This window comes from Pristiophorus japonicus, chromosome 3 (assembly GCF_044704955.1).
Source record: "Pristiophorus japonicus isolate sPriJap1 chromosome 3, sPriJap1.hap1, whole genome shotgun sequence".
NCBI classification, from domain to species: Eukaryota; Metazoa; Chordata; class Chondrichthyes; family Pristiophoridae; genus Pristiophorus; species Pristiophorus japonicus.
In genome coordinates, this window is record NC_091979.1 from 304366035 (window position 1) to 304388220 (window position 22186).

The window sequence follows — 22186 nt, forward strand, 5'->3', positions numbered from 1 at the left end:
CTGCTCGAAATGTAATTGCAACTTTCCACTGCTTCCCGTCACTGATCTTTTTTCTTCTCTCTCTAAAGATGAAGTTTTAAAATTTGCCAATTTATTTATTTATTTTTTTTAAACTGCGGCTCGTGTACATACTACCAATAAAACATACAAGTCGTAGAGTACCCTCGCAAAACAGCAAAGTCAAAAGGGCACCATGCCAAACAGAGTTAACAGATTAATCACTGTTCATTCCTTTCTGCTGGACAAAAAGCTTACTGCAAGCGCATAGGAAACCCGCTACAAGTGCCATCAATCATTTGGGGATGAAACAAAAAAGGGCAAAAATTTGGACCCATGTAGCTGAGGTGACTATAACCCAGTCCGGACGAGAAAAATTAAGTTTCCAGTCAAAATAAAATTGATTGCATCCCTGCTAGTTTCAACTAGAAACAAATGCATGGCCCAATCACTTATTATTTCCTTGTAAAATGAGATGGCAACTTCAAAACAGAAAAATATAATAGGTTTCATTTCCAAATTACTTTCGAATCAGAAGACTGGAAGATTTAGTGGTTTCCTGTTTCAGCTTGCAAAGTAAAAAGTATAGATACTACATAATTAGTTCAGTCTTTTTTCCCCAGCAGTTTTCAATCTGTTCTAAAAATGACAACATAATCTAACCCTCTTTAATGTGATTCAATTAAGATACCATGCTGTTCGTTTCAGAATATCCGTGCAGAATATTCTCAATTACCCACAGATTTTGTGGTGTGAATATGTTTGCGTCTTAAAAGGAGAGTATCATATTGTAATTCTGATTTTCAAATTCGTTCTGACAGATATTATGATATACAAATGACATTGTGCAATGTATTTTAAAAGCCTTGGGGGCAAATTTCTCTGTGTTGATGTCACAGCAAAGGGAATATTGCAACAGCTTTATTTTTCTTATGTTTTCAGAGAGTCTGTGGGTTTGCACACTCCTTTCACTTTAGAAACATGGGTTTCAATTCAACTTAAGAGCGACGAGGTAAAGGTCTCCTCGCTCTCGCTGTCTGTAAGGGAAAATGAAATGGATCGGAGGCAGCCTTAACCCAGTGGTCTCAAATGTAGACCATAGGACAGTCCATAATTCAGCACTAAAGTAGCATCATGCAGATAGGCCACGTGTTCTGTGGTCAACTTGGAAGCATCACACTGGAGGTCAAGGTGCTGCTCTGAGGTTGGGTCAAATCACTCGGTGTAAACGTCTTGTATTTATATAGCACCTTTAACATAGTAAAGCGCCCCAAGGCATTTCACTGAGACACAAGCAGGTAAAAATTGACACTGAGCCAAAGGCAGAGATATGAAAGGGCTGACAAAGCTTGGTCAAATAGGTGGGTTTGAAGCAAGGTCTTTTAAGGATGAAATGGAGAGGTTTAGGGAGGGAATTCCAGAGATTGGGGCCTAGATGGCTGAAGGCACGGCTGCCAATGATGGGGCGAAGGGAGTGGGGAATGCGTAAGAACGGAGGTCTTGGACTACCTCAGGTATGTAAATTGGACACCTCTGCAATTTTGAGGAAGCGCTGGGCAGCCCTACCGCCTCTCGCCCCTTACCGTGACCGTTCCTTCCCTCCTCACCTTTAATTCTTTGTGCCTCAGCTCAGTGTAGGAACTGGTGCGCACCGCCCCTCCCCCTCCCCGCCCCCCGCACCCCCGAATGGCGCTGGCAGGTTGATGTGTGAATTGAAATGAGACTCAATTGTTAAAATGGTCCCCGGCCCCTCAGCATGCACTGTGGGTATACCGCCCGCTCTCCCACCTACAGAGAAAATATTTATTGTCGGAAACTATTTTGGTTTTTCAGTAACTACCCACATTGGCTATATCCTCCCAATATTTTTAGTCTCGTGAGCATATTTTGGCAGCAGTCATTTCATTGCAATTTTTTAAAGCTAGACTTGGCATATAGATTAAGGGCTGATCGAATCGAGGTGTTATGATGATTAAAGGAGTTGATAGGGTAGAGTGAGAGAAACTATTCCCTCTGGTGGGGGATCCCAGAACAAGGGGGCATCACCTTAAAATTCGAGCTAGGATGTTCAGGGATGAAGTCAGGGAGCACTTCTTCACACAAAGGTTACTGGAAATCTGGAATTCTCTCTCCCCAAAACCTGTTGAGGCTGGGGGTGGGGGGGGGGGGTCAATTGAAAATTTCAATACAGTGATAATTTTTTGTTAGGCAAGGGTATTGAGGGTAAATGGAGTTAAGATACAGTCATGATATAATAGAATGGTGGAACAGGCTCGAGGGATTGAATGGCCTACTCCTGTTCCAATGTTCCTTGCTATGTTCCTATTTTTAAACTACTGTACTGATTTGTTGCTTTTCAGAGAATAAAAATGCTCATTTTTGCAGTATCTCCTCTCGCTTACAGCATGTGAAAGTAACGACGCAAGCAACTTTTCATAAGCTCTATTTTGACCTGCGGCAACGAGACAGCAGATAAGACCGGAACATATTTTACAAATTATGGGGTATCTATTGTTTGACTGAGTTAATGCAATAATTTATCACATGATTCCTTACAAATGCAATTACTGTAACAGTTTGCCAAACAAAAAACATGATTTAGAAATAGTTTCAATGCACTTGTGACACATTTCAACCGAGAGATTTACGTGAACTATTGCTGTCGGAAAGCTGGCATGAAAGCTATCAATCACAGTTGTCATCACAGGTTCTATTCAGATGCTAAGGAAAGACATTCAGAATAAAATATATATATATTAAGATGTGATAAGGCAATTATCCTAATGCACTGTGGAAACAGAACACAGCTTTCACAAATAGAAGCTAATCGTTGTGCAAAGAAATGGTTAGAAATTTTAGGACTGTGCTAAAATAGAATTCAAACTGCTCTTTTAGGAACAATACAGTCAACTTGTAAACAATGCTTCTGTCTTATATTTTTGCTTTTGTAAGAATTTCAAGTATTTTCTCGAAGATGACTTAATAATTAGGCGCAAGAATTAAACAACTGGTGGTACAGGTATTTCAAGTTGCAATTGCATTCCTGATGGATTTTGTCAAATGACATAACTTTGAATTCAGACAAGAACATTGAAAAATAATTAACAATTACAATACACACAGTTTGCTGACTGATTGTATTGCACGATTCAAGAAATCAGAAGGTAGCAAAAACCCCTTCAAATCTGTGACTATCTTTAAAGCACGTGTAGTAGTGATCAGGAAGGTAACGGAAAGTTCAAGTGCCTGATTACATTTTAATTAAAATTTTAATTCTGACTTGCTTTTTAACATTTCTCAAAAATGTTACATTGATTGCAATGTGAATGTCATCGCTGATTTTATATTATTTATATATATATATAACACACACACACATAAAAAATATATATATTTATATTTATATATGTGTTAAAAATGGCATCTGCCCATACTTCCCGTCAACTTTTTCATCTATGTTTACATCTCTGATGGAAATTGCCCATGTAAACTTGTCACGCTGTAATTACACCCTCCCGACAATTAATTTATAATGGAAAATGTACAAATAAGGAGCGAATGCATAAATTATCTCCCCAATCCGCCCTCTGTCAGCTGTGGCTCAGTGGGTAGCACACTCGCCTGAGTCAGAAGGTTGTGGGTTCAAGTCCCACTCCAGGAACTTGAGCACAAAAATCTAGGCTGATACTCCGGTGCAGTGCTGAGGGAGTGCTGCATTGTCGGAGTTGCGGTCTTTCGGATGAGACGTTAAACCGAGGCCCCGTCTGCTCTCTCAGGTGGATGTAAATGATCTCATGGCACTATTTCGAAGAGGAGCAGGGGCGGTATCCCCAGTGTCCTGGCCAATATTTATCCCTCTATCAACATAACAAAAACAGATTATTTGGTCATTATCACATTGCTGTTTGTGGGAACTCAAAGCCATCGTCAACACCTTCACCAAGGCATACAAAAGCATGGGCTTTACGCTAAACATCCGTAAGACAAAGGTCCGCCACACAGCACTGCCCCCCCACCTGCCACCCAAGGTCATCAAAATCCATGGCTCGGCCTTGGACAACGTGGACCATTTTCCATACCTCTGCAGTCTACTATCAGCAAGGCCAGACATCGATGACGAGGTCCAACACCGCCTGCAGTGTGCCAGTGCAGCCTTCGATCGCCTGAAGAAGAGAGTGTTTGAAGACATGGACCTCAAATCTGGCACCGCTTATAGTCTACAGGGCTGTAGTGATACCCGCCCTCCTGTATGGCTCAGAGACGTGGACCATATACAGTAGGCACCTCAAAGCGTTGGAGAAATACCACCAGCACTGTCTGCGCAAGATCCTGCAAATCCCCTGGGAGGACAGACGCACCAACGTCAGTGTTCTCACTCAGACCAACATCCCCAGCATCGAAGCACTGACCACGCTCGACCAGCTCCGTTGGGTGGATCACACTGTCCGCATGCCCGACACGAGACTCCCTAAGCAAACGCTCTACTCTGGAGCTTCGACACGGCAAGCGAGCCCCAAGTGGGCAGAAGAAACACTTCAAGGACACCCTTAAAGCCTCCTTGATAAAGTGTAACATCCCCACCGGCACCTGGGAATCCCTGGCCTAAGTGGAGGAAGAGCATCTAGGAGGGCGCTGAGCACCTCAAGTCACATCGCTGAGAGCATGCAGAAACCAAGCACAGGCAGCAGAAGGAGCGTGCGGCAAACCTGTCCCACCCACCCTTTCCTTCAACCACTGTCTGCCCCACCTGTTAGAGACTGTAATTCCCGCATTGGACTGAGAACTCACTTTGAGTGGAAGCAAGTCTTCCTCGATTTCAAGGAGCTGCCTATGATGATGATGATGGATGTTTGTGGGATCTTGCTGTGTGAAAATTGGCTGCTGTGTTTCCCACATTACAACACTGTCTACATTCTAAAAATATTTCATTGGCTCTAAAGCGCTTTGCGATGTCAGGTGGTTGTGAAAGGCGCTATATAAATGCAAGTCTTTATTTCTTTCTAACCCCGTGTCAACCGAAGACTACCCTTGATTCAGTGAGTAATGCCATGCAAGATTGACTAGTAGTTTATGAAATAGTTGGTATATCTGAGTTGATACACCTGCCACCCTCTGTAAACTTGAGCTCATCTGAAAGCCAGTGGATTTGCTGCCCTTATCCTAACTGGATATCCTAAGGTGCTATATAAATGCAAGCTGTTGTTGAAATAATCGCTGGGAATTTCCTCAGGTTGGTGGGGATGGGGGTCAAGGGGCGGACCTTGACGGGTACCCAGTCTACCCGGGGTCTCCACCAAATCTGCGTTAGCCGATCTGGAACTCCACCCCATGAGGAAATTAGCATGCAAACAAGCTGTATTTAACAGTCTGGACAAAATTTACTTCTGAAAGGAAGTCTAAAATGGGGAAGGGATAGACAAACATTAGACAATTAGGTGGTTCGGGACGGGAATCGTGACTTTCGGCCTTCATTCGTTACAGGTTCTATTATTGTGAAGCATATACGGGAGGATTACACACAGCAAGTGAGATGGTCACTGGCCAGTTCCAAATTCTCAGTGAAGATAGCTAGGCTGCAATCCATCGTATCTTGTCCAGAAAATTCTAAGCTCTCTCATACATGTGAACAAATTCTACCTCTGCACGTAGACGGTGGATATCAGTGAAGAAAGTAGTGAAACAGACAAGAGGTTTGCTTGTGTAATGGGTATATTAGAATTTTAAGCACAGAATTAAGAGAGTGTGTGGACAAAGTCAGTGTTGCAGCAGACGTGCACTGATTTACCAAGGTGTTGTGCACTTGCTCTCAATTCCTCAATTAGGACTGTTGTATCAATATGGCATTTGAGACTATCGGGTGCAAGTGTGACTTTTTCATGTCATATATGCATACTAGCAGATCTCCCATGGTGTTGCTCATAGGTAGTCTGGGATCCGAAGTATAGTCATTATGTCTAACCGCTAATCGGGCCTGTGTTTAAGGTCAGCGCTCAATTACTCCTTGTGCAAGTACCAGTAACTGTAGTTGGTTATAACTTGCTCATGTCAATTAGAGGTCAGTAAACTACTTGGAAATTTCAGTCAACGAGTTAATGACTGGCTTTCTTCATTTTATTACGATTGTTTTGTAACAAAGCCTGATATATGGGCCCAAAGATTTCTGCTGGGGAGGCAGGAATTTAGGGTGGAACTTGCTTACATAAGAACTACAGCAGGAGGCGGCCATTTGGCCCCTCGAGCCTGCTCCACCATTTAATAAGATCATGGCTGATCTGATCATGGACTCAGCTCCACTTCCCTGCCAACTCTCCATAACCCTTTATTCTCTTATCGCTCAAAAATCTGTCTATCTCCACCTTACTCCAGGACTCTTTCCCATTTGCCATGACTTTTTAAACTCTGATGGGGTGAGGGGAGGGGGGAGCATTGTGGGCCTATCTTCTATCTGACCTGCTGCATCAACAAGGTGTTCCTGAGAAAGTTCCCAGTCTATCCCAGGAATTTCACCTTCAGTGGGGGGGGGGGGGGGGGATGACCCTAGTCCGTCAGCAAGGTTAAAATTACCCCCATTCGGTTTTAAACTGTACAATATACCTGCACTCAAAACAGCACACTCATAAGGAGTGCCACGGGAGATTTGCCAGTTACACTATAAAAACTAGCACTCATTTCCTGTGCATCGTACTACTTTGTCACGTCTATGTGTTATGCACAACTTTAAAGAGAAAAATAACTTTCCACGAACACAAACAGCTGATACAGGATACTTGTCATCTCAAAATTGACCTCAGTATGAACCCAGTGTTTACATGACAGCAATGAGGCCTTGTAGCCCTAAAGGAACACACCTACATTTTACATGGTATAATGTTCCTGACCTTATAAAGTAGTGCATCCTCTGACTCACTGTTAGCAGTGCTATAAGCAAGTTTTCTAGTAATAGCAGCCACTGGGAGAATACGCTATTTTATAAGGGGCAGGAGTATTATTTCATGCACCGTGTATTATTCTGCTGCTAATGAGCATCGCTGTCCCTTTAAAGCTGAAAGATGTAAATACTCCGTCTTCCTCTGGTCAATTGGAGATTCGTTGCTCTTAGCAGATCCTCGGTTTAGAGATTGGATTTGCTTTCTTTCCATAATTAGTGCAACTCCTGAAGTCAAGTAGAAAATATTTTCTGTTGGCGTGCAGTTTTTCTGTATATTGGAGAACATTGGCTCTTGTCCTTGACTTTATACTAACACGAGTGACAGGATGACACTTGCTTCTTCTGAGGGAAGGCCATTGGCTCCAGGTCAGACAAAACAAATAGGAAATAACTGGCCCTCTTCCTTTTTTGAAACAAAATGCTACTTTACTTGTTCATTGGCAAAATGTGACAGACACATCTCAAAATGGAGATAGGTAGATATAGACAGACCTTTTACAGACTTGCAGTATAGACACATAACCCCATGATTTCAATGGTTTAACACTAGCTCTAATATATTACACCAATCATATCACTTTTAACTACTGAAACAACCCACAAACTGAACTTAAAAACTGTTGCTTTAGATATCTGATCCACTTAATGCTAACAGCTGGCCATCTAAACTTTCAAAACAAAAAACTTATTCAGCGTTCAATAAACTGCACTGAAAATTGGTCATGTACTACAGATAGAAAGAAGAAAAGTAAAAGTGGAGGGCAGAGAAACCCAAAGCAAAAATCAAAAAGGGCCACACTGCAGCAAAATTCTAAAAGGGCAAAGGGTGTTAAAAAGACAAGCCTAAAGGCTCTGTGTCTCAATGTGAGGAGTATTCGTAATAAGGTGGACGAATTAACTGCACAGGCAGCAATTAATGAATATGATATAATTGGCATCACGGAGACATGGCTCCAGGGTGACCAAGGCTGGGAACTCAACATCCAGGCGTATTCAACATTCAGGAAGGATAGACAGAAAGGAAAAGGAGGTGGGGTAGCGTTGCTGGTTGAATTGGAAATTAACACAATAGTAAGGGAGGAAATTAACACAATAGTAAGGAAGGACATTAACTTGGATGATGTGGAATCTGTATGGATGGAGCTGCGGAATACTAAAGGGCAGAAAAACGCTAGTGAGTGAGAGTTGTGTACAGACCACCAAACAGTAGTAGTGAGGTTGGGGACAGCATCAAACAAGAAATTAGGGATGCGTGCAATAAAGGTACAGCAGTTATCATGGGCGACTTTAATCTACATAGAAATTGGGCTAACCAAACTGGTAGCAATACAGTGGAGGAGGATTTCCTGGAGTATATTAGGGATGGTTTTCTGGACCAATATGTTGAGGAACCAACTAGAGGGCTGGCCATCCTAGACTGGATGACGTGTAATGAGAAAGGACTAATTAGCAATCTTGTTGTGCGAGGCCTCTTGGGGAAGAGTGATCATAATATGGTAGAATTCTTTATTAAGATGGAGAGTGACACAGTTAATTCAGAGACGAGGGTCCTGAACTTAAGGAAAGGTAACTTTGATGGCTAGAATAGACTGGCAAAGGATACTTAAAGGGTTGGCAGTGGATAGGCAATGGCAAACATTTAAAGATCACATGGATGAACTTCAACAATTGTACATCCCTGACTGGAATAAAAATAAAACGGGGAAGGTGGCTCAACCGTGGTTAACAAGGGAAATTAAGGATAGTGTTAAATCCAAGGAAGAGGCATATAAATTGGTCAGAAAAAGCAGCAAACCTGAGGACTGGGAGAATTTTATAATTCAGCAGAGGAGGATAAAGGGTTTAATTAGGAGGGGGAAAAGAGAGTATGAAAGGGAGCTTGCTGGGAACATAAAAACTGACTGCAAAAGCTTCTATAGATATGTGAAGAGAAAAAGATTAGTGAAGACGAACGTAGGCCCCTTGCAGTCGGATTCAGGTGAATTTATAATGGGGAACAAAGAAATGCCAGGCCAGTTGAACAAATACTTTGGTTCTGTCTTCACGAAGGAAGACACAAATAACCTTCCGGAAGTACTAGGGGACCGAGGGTCTAGTGAGGAGGAGGAACTGAAGGATATCCTTATTAGGCGGGAAATTGTGTTAGGGAAATTGATGGGATTGAAGACTGATAAATCCCCAGGGTCTGATAGTCTGCATCCCAGAGTACTTAAGGAAGTGGCCCTAGAAATAGTGGATGCATTGGTGATCATTTTCCAACAGTCTATCGACTCTGGATCAGTTCCTATGGACTGGAGGGTAGCTAATGTAACACCACTTTTTTAAAAAAGGAGGGAGAGAGAAAATGGGTAATTATAGACCGGTTAGCCTGACATCAGTAGTGGGGAAAATGTTGGAATCAATTATTAAAGATGAAATAACAGCACAATTGGAAAGCAGTGACAGTATTGGTCCAAGTCAGCATGGATTTATGAAAGGGAAATCATGCTTGACAAATCTTCTGGAATTTTTTGAGTATGTAACTATCAGAGTGGAACAGGGAGAACCAGTGGATGTGGTGTATTTGGATTTTCAAAAAGGTTCCACACAAGAGATTAGTGTAAAATTAAAGCACATGGTATTGGGGGTAATGTACTGACGTGGATAGAGAACTTGTTGGCAGACAGGAAGCAGTGAGTCGGGATAAACGGGTCCTTTTCAGAATGGCAGGCAGTGACTAGTGGGGTGCCGCAGGGCTCAGTGCTGGGACCCCAGCTATTTACAGTATACATTAATGATTTGGATGAAGGAATTGAGTGTAATATCTCCAAGTTTGCAGATGACACTAAACTGGGTGGTGGTGTGAGCTGTGAGGAGGACGCTAAGAGGCTGCAGGGTGACTTGGACAGGTTAGGTGAGTGGGCAAACGTATGGCAGATGCAGTATAATGTGGATAAATGTGAGGTTATCCACTTTGGTGGCAAAAACACGAAGGCAGATTATCTGAATGGCGGCAGATTAGGAAAAGGGGAGGTGCAACGAGACCTGGGTGTCATGGTACATCAGTCATTGAAAGTTGGCATGCAGGTACAGTAGGCGGTGAAGGCGGCAAATGGTATGTTGGCCTTCATAGCTAGAGGATTTGAGTATAGGAGCAGGGAGGTCTTATTGCAGTTGTACAGGGCCTTGGTGAGGCCTCACCTGGAATGTTCAGTTTTGGTCTCCTAATCTGAGGAAGGACATTCTTGCTATTGAGGGAGTGCAGCAAAGGTTCACCAGACTGATTCCCGGGATGGCTGGACTGACATATAAGGAGAGACTGGATCGACTGGGCCTTTATTCACTGAAGTTTAGAAGGATGAGAGGGGATCTCATAGAAACATATAAAATTCTGACAGGACTGGACAGGTTAGATGCAGGAGGAATGTTCCCGATGTTGGGGAAGTCCAGAACCAGGGGTCACAGTTTAAGGATAAGGGGTAAGTCATTTAGGACTGAGATGAGGAGAAACTTCTTCATTCAGAGAATTGTGAACCTGTGGAATTCCCTACCGCAGAGAGTTGTTGATGTCAGTTCATTGGATTTATTCAAGAGGGAGTTCGATATGGCCCTTACGGCTAAAGGGATCAAGGGGTATGGAGAGAAAGCAGGAAAAGGGTACTTAGATGGATGATCAGTCATGATCTTATTGAATGGTGGTACAGGCTCGAATGGCCTACTCCTGCACCTATTTTCTATGTTTCCACGTTGCTATGTAAATCTAGAATTGTTTTAGTACGTCACATATGTCAATATTGGTCTAGTTAGTGCGATAAATTGATCGTTGCATGCTTAAAACTAGCTGATGCGTAAAGAGTAATTCGTACATTTAGCAAATATATGCTTGCTTGTGCAGCAGTTCATCAAATTAGCAGCTTAATTTAAGAGATGGACCCTGGATGAATTAGATTAGTAGTTTGCAGAACCGGAATCTGGGCTTATAATCGCACTCTCAATTGGCATTTTGAGTTCAGGTGCATTCCTTGGATAGGCTTTTGCTCATTCTTGGCTGGACCTTGTAGCGGCACAGGTCTCCACCTTGGCGTGATGTTGCAGGGGCAAGAAGAAAGTATCAGGGACACTGATCATGTCCGACAAAGCATGTTGCACGACAGCCATTGCTGAGAACGAGATGGTCATACACAAAATTTATAGGGCGCAGTGTGAAGGCAGGAAGGAAGAGGAGACAGGGAGAAACTATTGTTTTAAAAATATATTGGGCAAGCTGTTCTTAAACATCCAAACATTATTAACTATTCGGGATCAACATATAGGCCTTGGACATGCCCATTCAGGCTACCAGCTTTAGGTTCTACATCATAGGCAGTCCCTCGGAATCGAGGAAGACTTGGGTCCACTCTTAAAATGAGTCCTTAGGTGGCTAAACAGTCCAATACGAAAACTATAGTCTCCGTCACAGGTGGGACAGATAGTTGTTGAGGTTAAGGGTGGGTGGGACAGGTTTGCCTCACGCTCTTTCTGCTGACTGCGCTTAATTTCTGCATGCTCTCGGCGATGAGACTCGAGGTGCTCAGCGCCTTCCCGGATACACTTCCTCCACTTAGAGTGGTCTTTGGCCAGGGACTCCCAGGTGTCGGTGGGATGTTGCATTTTATCAAGGAGGCTTTGAGGGTGTCCTTGAAACGTTTCATCTGCCCACCTTGGGCTCGTTTGCCGTGAAGGAGTTCGGAGTAGAGCGCTCGCTTTGGGAGTCTAGTGTCTGAACGATGTAGCCTGCCCAGCAGAGATGATCAAGTGTGTGGTCAGTGTTTCAATGCTGAGGATGTTGGCCTGGTCGAGGACGCTAATGTTGGTGCGTCTGTCCTCCCAGGGGATTTGCGGAGACATCGTTGGTGGTATTTCTCCAACGACTTGAGGTGTCTATTGTACGGGTATTAATACGGCCCTGTAGACCATGAGCTTGGCGGTGGATTGAAGGGCCTGGTCTTCAAACACTCTTTTCCTCAGGCGGCCAAAGGCTGAACTGGCGCACTGGAGGCGGTGTTGAATCTCGTCGTCAATGTCTGCTCTTGTTGCTAAGAGGCTCCCGAGGTATGGAAAACGATCCACGTTCTCGATGCCCAACTGTTAATTGGCTCCAGACAACATGATAGTTAGTAATGTAGATTTCTGATGCGCATGGATAGAAACCAACCGGCCAAAACCTTTAAATTCCTCTTCAGTACTGCTAGTTATTGGAACAGCTTACGATTGGTGTGTTAACCTTTAGTCTCTTCATAACCTGCAAATGAATAACACTAGAGGATGTGTTTTCAGCAGCCCTAGACAGAACTACCTTCAATACTTTGCTGACAAAATAGGTACTCTGCAAAATCACTTACTTTACAGTGCAACTAATCATGCTCATATTCACAATATGCATTAGATACTTCGATTCCACAATTACTACATTTCTTGAAAGAACTGAAAAGTGACATTTTTCAAGATGTAAAAACACAACTTTATTAATTATAAACCTGGGTATTTACAATTCTTGATTGTTTTGCCATATTCTTTAAAACTGCACTGACATGAGAGGAAGGGGAACCAATCAGTGACCACCTTAAATAATGCACTCTGTAACCATACCAATATATTGTTCTAAATAGGTCACTCAGCAAAATAAAAAAAAGGCAGAAAAGGTCAGAATATTTTTAAATGAATACTAGTCATTTGCCCATACTCATTTGATTTTTTTTCAATACAAGATAGCGACAGAGTTGGGAGAGATGTCAGAAATGTGCTCCACAGAGCCACCTAGTGACCAGAGTTTGCATTACATTGTGAAAGTTGACATAGCAAAACAGAATAATAAATATTGACAGAAAAGCATGGCCAAAATTTGTGACAACTCAAAGTAGGATGTGTGGAAAGTAAGAGATACACAGACAGACAGATTGATGCAGCTTCAGATAGATAACATATTTTTGATACTGACATTATATTATATATATATTTAAAAAAACACAATAAAATCAAACATTTTAAATGAAGGACTCATTTTTTTGCTTGTATGTCTAATAACACCAAATTTAGAACTCTCCAGGAGGAACATCAATGACACAAAAACATCATAATCATCACAATGGTTGAAAACAGCAAACGCTAAATTGCAAGCCATTAAGTTCCACCAGAGACCCAGTAACTTCAATGAGAATACACACATCTGCTCAGTATCAACTGAATGTTAAATTGAATCAAAAAGATAATGGGAAAGAGCGGCTTTCAAATTAGAATTTTTAAATATAAAAAAATGTTAAAAAAAAAATAAAATAAAATAATTACCAAGGTCAGCCTTTTCTTTTAACACATCCTTGAAATTGAGGCCACTGTTGAGGGTGCACTGCCTGTAGTGATGCAAGGCTTCCTTTTGTCCATTCATCCCCAGCTCCTTTCTCTTTGAGTGTTTCAGTGACACAGCCCCGAGGCCCCGTGTCCATGTGCTGAAATCTGAGCCCGCCCATTTCATCAGGTCATCCAGCTTCACGATTACTTTCTCCGAAACTGCTACAACTTCATCCTGTAAACAATACCAGAAACAACAAAGAAATAGTAACATGACCTTGCTGATCTTCATGGTGCACAGCATCATTTACATTTCAGACAATCCAATTTTCAATTTACTACCAGTTGTATATTTACTGAGTTGTAAATATCACAAATAAAATATTTTAAGTTTCAAAATTAATTCTATTGATGACTGAATAATATATTTATTGAATTGCTGCACAATTTTCCCTCAGCATCTTTAGATAGAAAAAAATAGAATCATACAACATAGAATCATACAAGGAGGCCATTCAGCCCATCGTGCCTGCACTTTGGTAGAGAATCTAATTCATCCCACTCCCTGCTCTTTCCCCATAGCCCAGCAATTTTATCCTTTTCAAGTATTTATCCAATTTCCTTTTGAAAGGGACTATTGAATCTGCTTCCACCATCATTTCAGGCAATGCTTTCCAGATCGCAACAACTCGCTACATAAAAAAAGATTCTCCTGCCTGGCTCTCTTCCCAATTATATTAAATCTGTGTCCTCTGGTTACCGACCCGCCTGTATTATTCTCCAGCTGAGAATATGAGTAGGTAACCTGCTATCAGATACGTGCAAAGCGAATCAACAATAAACCATTCAAAAGTGCACGTGAGCAGCCCAATGTGACTTCGTTCCAGTTTTTCTCCTCCCTCTGGAGAACCATCTGACCTCTACGCTACATCTCCGCCAGACAGCATGGCTGATCACAGAAACGAGACAGCATCCTATCACTCTGGAGCACAATCTATTGGTTCATCATCACAGAGCACCACTCTGCTGCCTAATCGATTTATATTATGTTTTTCTTTCCGCATTACCACTTTACTGAGTATATTTATCAGTTAGGGATACCATGAAAACAAGCTCAACAAGCTTTTCACAGAAAGAGTAATGGTCACAAACTAATATTTTGCTCTCCATTTGCAAATATAATCAGTAGGACAAAATTCAACTGGCAGAAAAAAAATCTAATGCAAACATTTAAGGAAGGTTCAAATAATGAATGTATACAAGATCTGTATAATCTTAATGTCAACTGTTAGTGGGATAATTTGAGTGCTGTATTCAGGTGGTCAATGGACAAGGTGTTTTAAAATACACGATACAGGAATAAGTTTGAAAGGTTCCAAATGTTCTACATATAGTTCCACAGAATCTTCGATCTAATTTCCATCGTTATTTTAGTTTAAAACTTTAAAATCCCTCTAGTCGCGTTGTGACTTGTAATTCTTTGTTTTCATGCTGCATGAATGATTTTCTAACATGGTTCTATGATTATAAAGCTGAATTAGCAAAAATTATGAAAGAATGTACTGAAAATTTGAATTTCATAATATTGTTTGAATAATCAATTGGAGATTATTCTGTCACTTAGATGCTGCCATCTTAAAGAGCAGAGATTATATTTAAAATGCACTCATGGATCCATACCAAACCCTTTTAAATCTAACACTTCCTCAAAATCTTCCAGCTTTCTTCCGCAAATAACCCAAGTTCTTGCTTTCTAATAATAAAATATACAGTTGAAGGTATGTTGTAAATGGAATGAGAACCTCACACCATGAGCACAAGTCATAAGTTTTTTTTTAAAAAGCCAATCTTTATTGGTGATGAAACCTGTATCAGTTTGCAGAAATTAGATTTGCGACATAAAGCTCCAATGCAGGAAACATAAAAGTCATTTTACAGGTTTTGTTATCCATTTCGAATCTTCTTCTGTTGGCCGATTTGTTTGAATTCGGTTTCATACATATTGCCTTGATGAACACATCTGCTAGCTGTGTAGGCATAACGTTTGTAATATGAGAATGTGAAAATAATCACATCCCGAAGTTCATCAAATCAACTTTAATGCCAGAATTTCCAGATGCTTGTCCAAAACACAATTTTAAAACAGTGAGATTATATATTGAGTAAAAGCATCTATCTGAAAAGTACCTTCTTATGCCTAAAGCCAGCAGTCTTTTTTTTTTAAACATTCATTATATTTAAACGCCTTACTATGAAAAATAAAGTCCTCAACTACAAAGAAGGAAATGAATGTAAGAGCCTAAAGATTTATTAGTGCTTGTAAATCGTAAGAACAAAGGTTAAAGAGATTGCTTGATGTAACAGACCGTACAAAAGCAGAATCGAAGATCACCAAAGTGCATTTTATTTAGTGAAAACATCTAATATCCATCTTAAAAGATTGCAAAGGAGTAATAGTTAACCATAATGTATCATTTCAGGCAATCACAATACAGGAAACCTCGCATGTCACAAAATGCCAGTAAACTATATAATAAAATGTCGCTTACAGTTAGCAGTGAAATTGTATGCACCCATCCATATAATAATGTTAGTTAATGTATGGTTTGGTCTGTTCAACCCTTTGATAAACCAGCTACCAAAAGAAAGAAAATCTGTCATGCTGAGAATGTTTCAGTCTGTTGCCTCATGAGGTCAGAAAAAGAATTCCTCAGGTCAAAACAGATTAGTACACCTGCTTTGCTGTCTATTGAATTACTGACCTAGCAACATGAGAAATGATGCCTACAGGAATGAGAAAAGCCTTTATGTAAAGTGGCTATCTAGTAATTCACATTCTCAAAAAACTTTTCAATTTGGATCTCGTTCTAAATTCAATTAACAAAAAGTGCAATGAAGGGAAGGACTAAATCCACATTAAACTTTAGATTCTAACCTCGTAAAGCCCTGTAAATGTTATATTAAGCATGAATGATAAATATGTATTTTGAATTGTAAATTATATTACCCATTTTATGAACAATCTTACAATGTGCTATCATTGTCACAAATGGCTTGCACTTGCTTCAATAATAAAACCATAATTGTCTGATAAGTTCCAACACCAGATTGCACAATAGCATCTGAAAAATGCTCCATCTGGAACAGAGAGCATGGCAAAATTAGACAAGACAAAAACAAATTATATTAAAATATTCATTTATAGTCAAATTTTCTTTTTTTGTCCCCACTCCTGAAGGCACTAGCTACCCTCCAATCCAAATGACCATTTTTAATTTTCTACCCGATAACAGTGACTACACTTCAGAAGTGCTTAATTGGCTGTAAAGTGCTTTGTGACGTCTTATGGTCGTGAAAGGCGCTATATAAATGCAAGTTGTTTTTCCTTGTATGAAACTGGACAGTGAGTGGCGGCGTACTATTAGACTGCAGAAAGCATCACCACCAAGTCCACTCCTAATCTCGCCCGACATTCGTATGCGCTTTTCAGCAGGCGTCACCGGATAACCGTTGGGAGCCCCGAACAATTTTTCTCCTCCCTAGCCCAGAGCATGGAGGACATTAGTAGTTTCTTGTTAACGCGAGCTGGCAGTGCTAGAGAGCAGAGGGATCGGAGCTCTAGTCATACTGAGCTGCATAGGTGCATGCCAGGGTGCCTCAAGGCCACATATACAAGTTTCAATCCCTATCCTCGTTAATTTGCATCTATCTCAAGTTGATGGTACGGACAGATATTATTAGGGTTAGGGTTAGGGTCCAGGCCCACAATGTTTAAACCAGCAACACATTAGAGGAATGTAGGACGGAGTTGTCTGGGCTTCAAGGGCAGGAGTTCTGGGGCACAGGACTTGCATGTGGACCATGAGTTGCAATTTGGACACTCCCTACATTGGAAGCCTTTCATCATGCCCATGTACTATTTTGCAATAGATTCATGTTAATGTTTGGTATTTGTGTCATGTGGCTCCTTGCTTACAACCTATTTTGATTAGCTTAGCAATTCAGGACTGACAACGCTGCCTCGACTAACATAACACATTACTGCAATGCCAGTGTTGCATTTCACCATGGAATTTTGGCTTGTACAGTTACGAGGAATTAAAAGCTGGAAAATAACAAAACTTGCACTGACCATCTATATAATCCTTTACATGCAAACCTGCCAGAATACTCAATACACTCTGGATCAATGCCAGGGGAAACTTGTACTGATCTTCTATAAAATCTTGTACTCTTAGGAGAACACTGCGTAACCTTTGCAACCCAGTCATTTCACAGTTAAAGTAAGCAATGAACTGCAAAAAGTAATTAAAGGCCTACTATTCAATTCACAATCCTATTTGAGGACCGAATGGTTTATGAGCATTTGGTAACTGGAACCTAACTTAAAACAGTCAGATGCTTGGCACTGAAGTCAAGTTTTTTTCCCCCCACTCCTTTCTTCCTGAACAAACAATCGTTTAAAAAAAATTCTGAAGGCAAGTTTTTAAAACCTCTTTAAATTACACATGCCAGCAGTAGAACTGGAGTTTATTTTTTAACAAATATTATATTTCATTCCAAAGCATTTATTTTCCTGGTACTTTCTACAGGCCTGTGTATAACCATAAAACATCATGACATTGCTCTCTATTTGGATTTATATTATTATTTCCCCTACTATATTTTATTTTAAAGTTGTTTAAACATATCTTCAGTTACTGCCTTCATGGTGACTGACCCAATTTAAATCAGCCTTACTGTTCATACAATACTGCTTGTTGGATCTGAATTCTGAAATAGACAAATGACTCTGGGGGGCGGGGGGGCGGGAGGGGAAGGATATTGCAATTTTCCTATTACTATATTCAAAACAGCTGACATTATTCAAATAATTGGCACATTAAATGAAAAAATGCAGAATGCTCTCAGTATCAGAACAGTCTTGTGAACATAAGAAATGCAAAACTTGAAAAAAATGTTGCCAAAAATATACTGTGCTGGATTGCTCGGATTTGCATAACTGTATTCATTATATCTCATCCCCTCTGGGGAGTGGGACATTAATATACTGTACAGTGAAGATGAACTACAATTTATTCAGCTTCGCTGCAATAGTTTGCCTTTATTAATACTGCATTTTTATACCAGATTTAATATGCAGGCACAATTAGCATCTTATGATTCACAGCACAGCACTGAAAAGGTAGATTAGAGTTGAGATGGAAGGCAATTTTTCTGCAACAAATAGTCTGGTTAAGAAATTATGAATAGGAGCATACACATGTAATGTACTGTAGAATCATACAGCACAGAAGCAGTCCGTTCGGCTCATCGTGCTTGTGCCGGCTCTTTGAAATAACTATCCATTTACTCCCACTCCCCCTGCTCTTTCCTTACAGCCCTCCAAATTTTTGTTTCAAAAGGATATATCCTATTCCTATTCGAAAGTTACTATTGAATCTGCTTCCACCCCCCTTTCGTGCATTCCAGATCATTTAAAAACTCGCAGCATAAAAAATATTTCTTCTCATCTCCCCTCAGGTTCTGCAGAGTACATTAATTGGGCTGACACCCCAGTGCAGTGCTGAGGGAGTGCTGCACTGTCGGAGGTGTCGTCTTTCGGATGAGACGTTAAACCGAGGTCCCATCTGCCCTTTCAGTTGGGCGTAAAAGATTCCATGGCACTATTTCGAAGAGGAGCACGGGAGTTACCCCCAGTGTACTGGCCAATATTTATCCCTCAATCAACATAACAAAAAATATATTATCTGGTTATCACATTGCTACTTGTGGGAGTTGCTGTGCGCAAATTGACTGCCACATTTCCCACATTACAACAGTGATTACACTCCAAAGGTTGGCTGTAAAGTATTTTGAAACATTCGGTGGCCATAAAAGGCGCTATATAAATGCAAGTCTTTCTTTCTTAGATACCAGGGTCATCAATTACCTTTTTTTACCCCCAGTGTGATTTATGAATGCCTTGAAACTATAACTAAAAAGGTTAAAAAATCGATCTTCAAGGAATTAAAATGCCTGAATGTTGAAGTGTTAATTTTACAAATATTTACTGTTGAAATTATACTGCACAGAAACACAAAATGCAAAAAATGTAGTGTATATTCTTGTGCTTATAGAGAAAAACAGGTGATTTACTTCTGAAAATGTCAATATTTGCATACATTATTTTCAATCCATTCCCGATCTAATATTTTAATGGGAATGCATCTATTTATGATCTAGCATCAAAGGGGGCACTTCTGTTTTATGGTATTGAATCAACACAAATTTGCCAACGTACGTTTTCGCAATTGGTATGCACACTTTTAAAGGAACAATTGATTTCCTATGAGGTTTCTAAATTTAGAGATTAACTTGCAATGATAGGTCAATTAACTGGAAATTCCCGTACCTGGGCAGACAGTTGGATGCAATATGAAGGCACATACGGATTGATAGCTATCGCCTAGCTCAAATTGTATGTACACAGCACACCTATTAATAAAAGTGACAATCGCGCTAGCATATTTATTAATGGGAGTCTCGCACTGGGCTCGCTGGATCTTGGTGTGAGTTTCTCTGGGCAGTGTGCCAGGTTCGGGATCACTGTGCGCGCGCTTGTTGCTGTTTCTGCTGCCGTTCTCTTTGCTAATGAATGACTAACTCTGGCCAGAAGGGAAATGACATCAGCGGGCGTGAAGCAAGACCGCATCTGGAAACTACAACCTGCTCCTACTCTCGCCGTGTTTATTGTGGAGTACACAAGGCATTTGCATCGTTTAAAGTCTGTCCGTGGGAGTAAGCTTCCAACTCACAGCGCCTCGGCAGATAATAGATATTGAGGTTTTCCGGCCCGATATTAACTGGAAGCTAATTATTAACAACAGCACTCTGGTCTTTGAGTCGGATATCAGAAATAGCAGCTCAGCAAAATTTTTACCGCAGTCTCATAGATATACACACACACACACACACGTGTACATTTATATTATATATACACACACTCACGTATATTTATATTGTATATAAATAAAATAGTTGTGCAACATTTCAAATTCACTCAAGGTCACAGTTTGACTTCCTGCAGTTTATTTAGCTGAATAAACGGAATTATCATCCCAACAGGTTCGTGTTGAGAAAACTACGCATAAAACTTGTGGGCTTTGCTGACTGCATTCAGCACGGGAAGTGCAGAGAACAAATACATGTGTTTTTTTAAAGTTATTAAATTGTGGCATTTGCAGATATTCCACCCTAATCGTTTTCAGCTGCTTAACATACAGTGGGGGAGGAGAGAGAGAGAGATTTGCCGAGAAGTGTCACGGGATCTGTGATCGTTATTTATTTTATTCTGTTTTCCAGATCAGTAAACCGCTTCAAGTCATGAATTTCAAAAGCAAATAATAAGGCGGAGGAGGAGAGAGAGGGAGGGGGTAAAGAGACAGCTGCGCAGGAAAAGTTAGACAAGGGGAGGGAGGGGAAACAGAACTTTTGAGAAAGGTCACTAAATGTTTTTCAAGTTTTATGGTAACAGTGTATTTAGTATTTATCGAGCTGGAAAGGGAGACAAAGTAGTTCGAATATAACCATATTGGGTCTTAACAAGCAACAGCGTGGTTAGAAGTCTTTAATTGTTTGAAAAATAACAAAAAAAGCGATACGAGGGTTTAACTGCTTCTAAACCTGTTGCAGATATGAAAAGGTAATTTGACACGCCGGCTTTTCAGAATGCACAATTAACTCCAGCATGCAGACAAGAGCTGTGTTCATGAGCATAACTGGTCGCCTGTAGTGTTTACAATCCATACTGCTATCAGCATACTGTAAATGCAGTTAAAATGCGGGACTATTTACACGTCATGTTATACCAGCACTTCCAATGCGTAACTATTCATCATCGATTTTCACACACACACATCACTGCTAAATTACAGAGCATAAACCCCGCGTAGACCAATCCAATCCCCCACTGCCTACTTAATGTATTTATATGGTAACTGAATCAGATTTCGTTTCTGTATTAATAAAAAAAAAGTTATTTAAAGATTTGCGTCATTGCATGGAAAATTGTATGAGACTGGGTCCTTGGCACGCTACATATTTTTTCTCTTCTGAATCTGCCGTTTGGATGTTTACATGGAAAGAAAGAATCGGTTTTCATTACACACTGTAAAGGCACATCACATGCTGACAATCCAAAAAATCCACCAGCCTTGCAGCATAACATGCTTTGTGTGAAGACATCCAGTGTTCGTTTTTCAATGTATTATTCTACCTGTCCCTTTTCACACAGTTATACGCCTTCATAGAATAGCTTTGATCTCATCCCCGTTTCGTAATTTCCGCCCTTTGCTACATACTAAATATTTTTAATCAATCACACAGCGGCTCCCCAAATCCAACAGAAAGAGAGCGGAGCATAACCCAAGCAAACTGCAAGGGGAGGGGGAAATGCCAAGATTCCCCCCCCCCCCCCTTTGGTTTTACACTGTGCAAACAGATCCTATAAATATTTACTTTTACTTTGAAGCTCATGCCCAGCTAATGCTGATCTCTCGCAGACAAAGTGCACAGCTCAAATTTCATAAAACAAGCCACAGCACACACAGAAAAATATTATGAAGTCAATTAAAAGTGAATCAAACAAGAAGGGGGGTCATCACCTCTCCGTGGCCGATCGACCTTCCTTGGGGTGTATCTTCTGGGAGAAAGTAGAGTTTGGAACTGGACAAAAATTGCTTGTTGTTTCTCTCTTCCCACAACAGCTGGAGTTCTGCTATGCAAATCGGAGCTCCTGGCTTACATCTTACAAAGAAAAAGTCTCCGAGGGAGAGGATTCTTGGTCTGCCTTCAAGACTGAATTTGAAAGCTTTGTAGAAAATGTAGGCTCCGTGTAAACCGCACGGAGAACCAACCCACTGCGTGAAAAAAAAAGACACACAATTAATAATATTTAAAAAATAAATAAACCTTGAT

The 22186-nt window shown here is 40.7% G+C and overlaps 1 protein-coding gene across 2 annotated transcripts in view; it reads right to left on the minus strand.

Annotated features, from left to right (window-relative positions):
• Positions 1-22186, minus strand: part of arid5b (AT-rich interaction domain 5B) — a 155670-nt gene that overhangs the window by 132915 nt on the left and 569 nt on the right. For both annotated transcript variants that reach the window (XM_070876853.1, XM_070876852.1), the window contains exons 2-3: positions 21874-22128; positions 13229-13463 (exon numbers count right to left, since the gene is read on the minus strand). In XM_070876853.1, coding sequence (XP_070732954.1) covers positions 13229-13463; positions 21874-22128 — 490 coding nt within the window. The remainder of the gene's footprint in view (positions 1-13228; positions 13464-21873; positions 22129-22186) is intronic.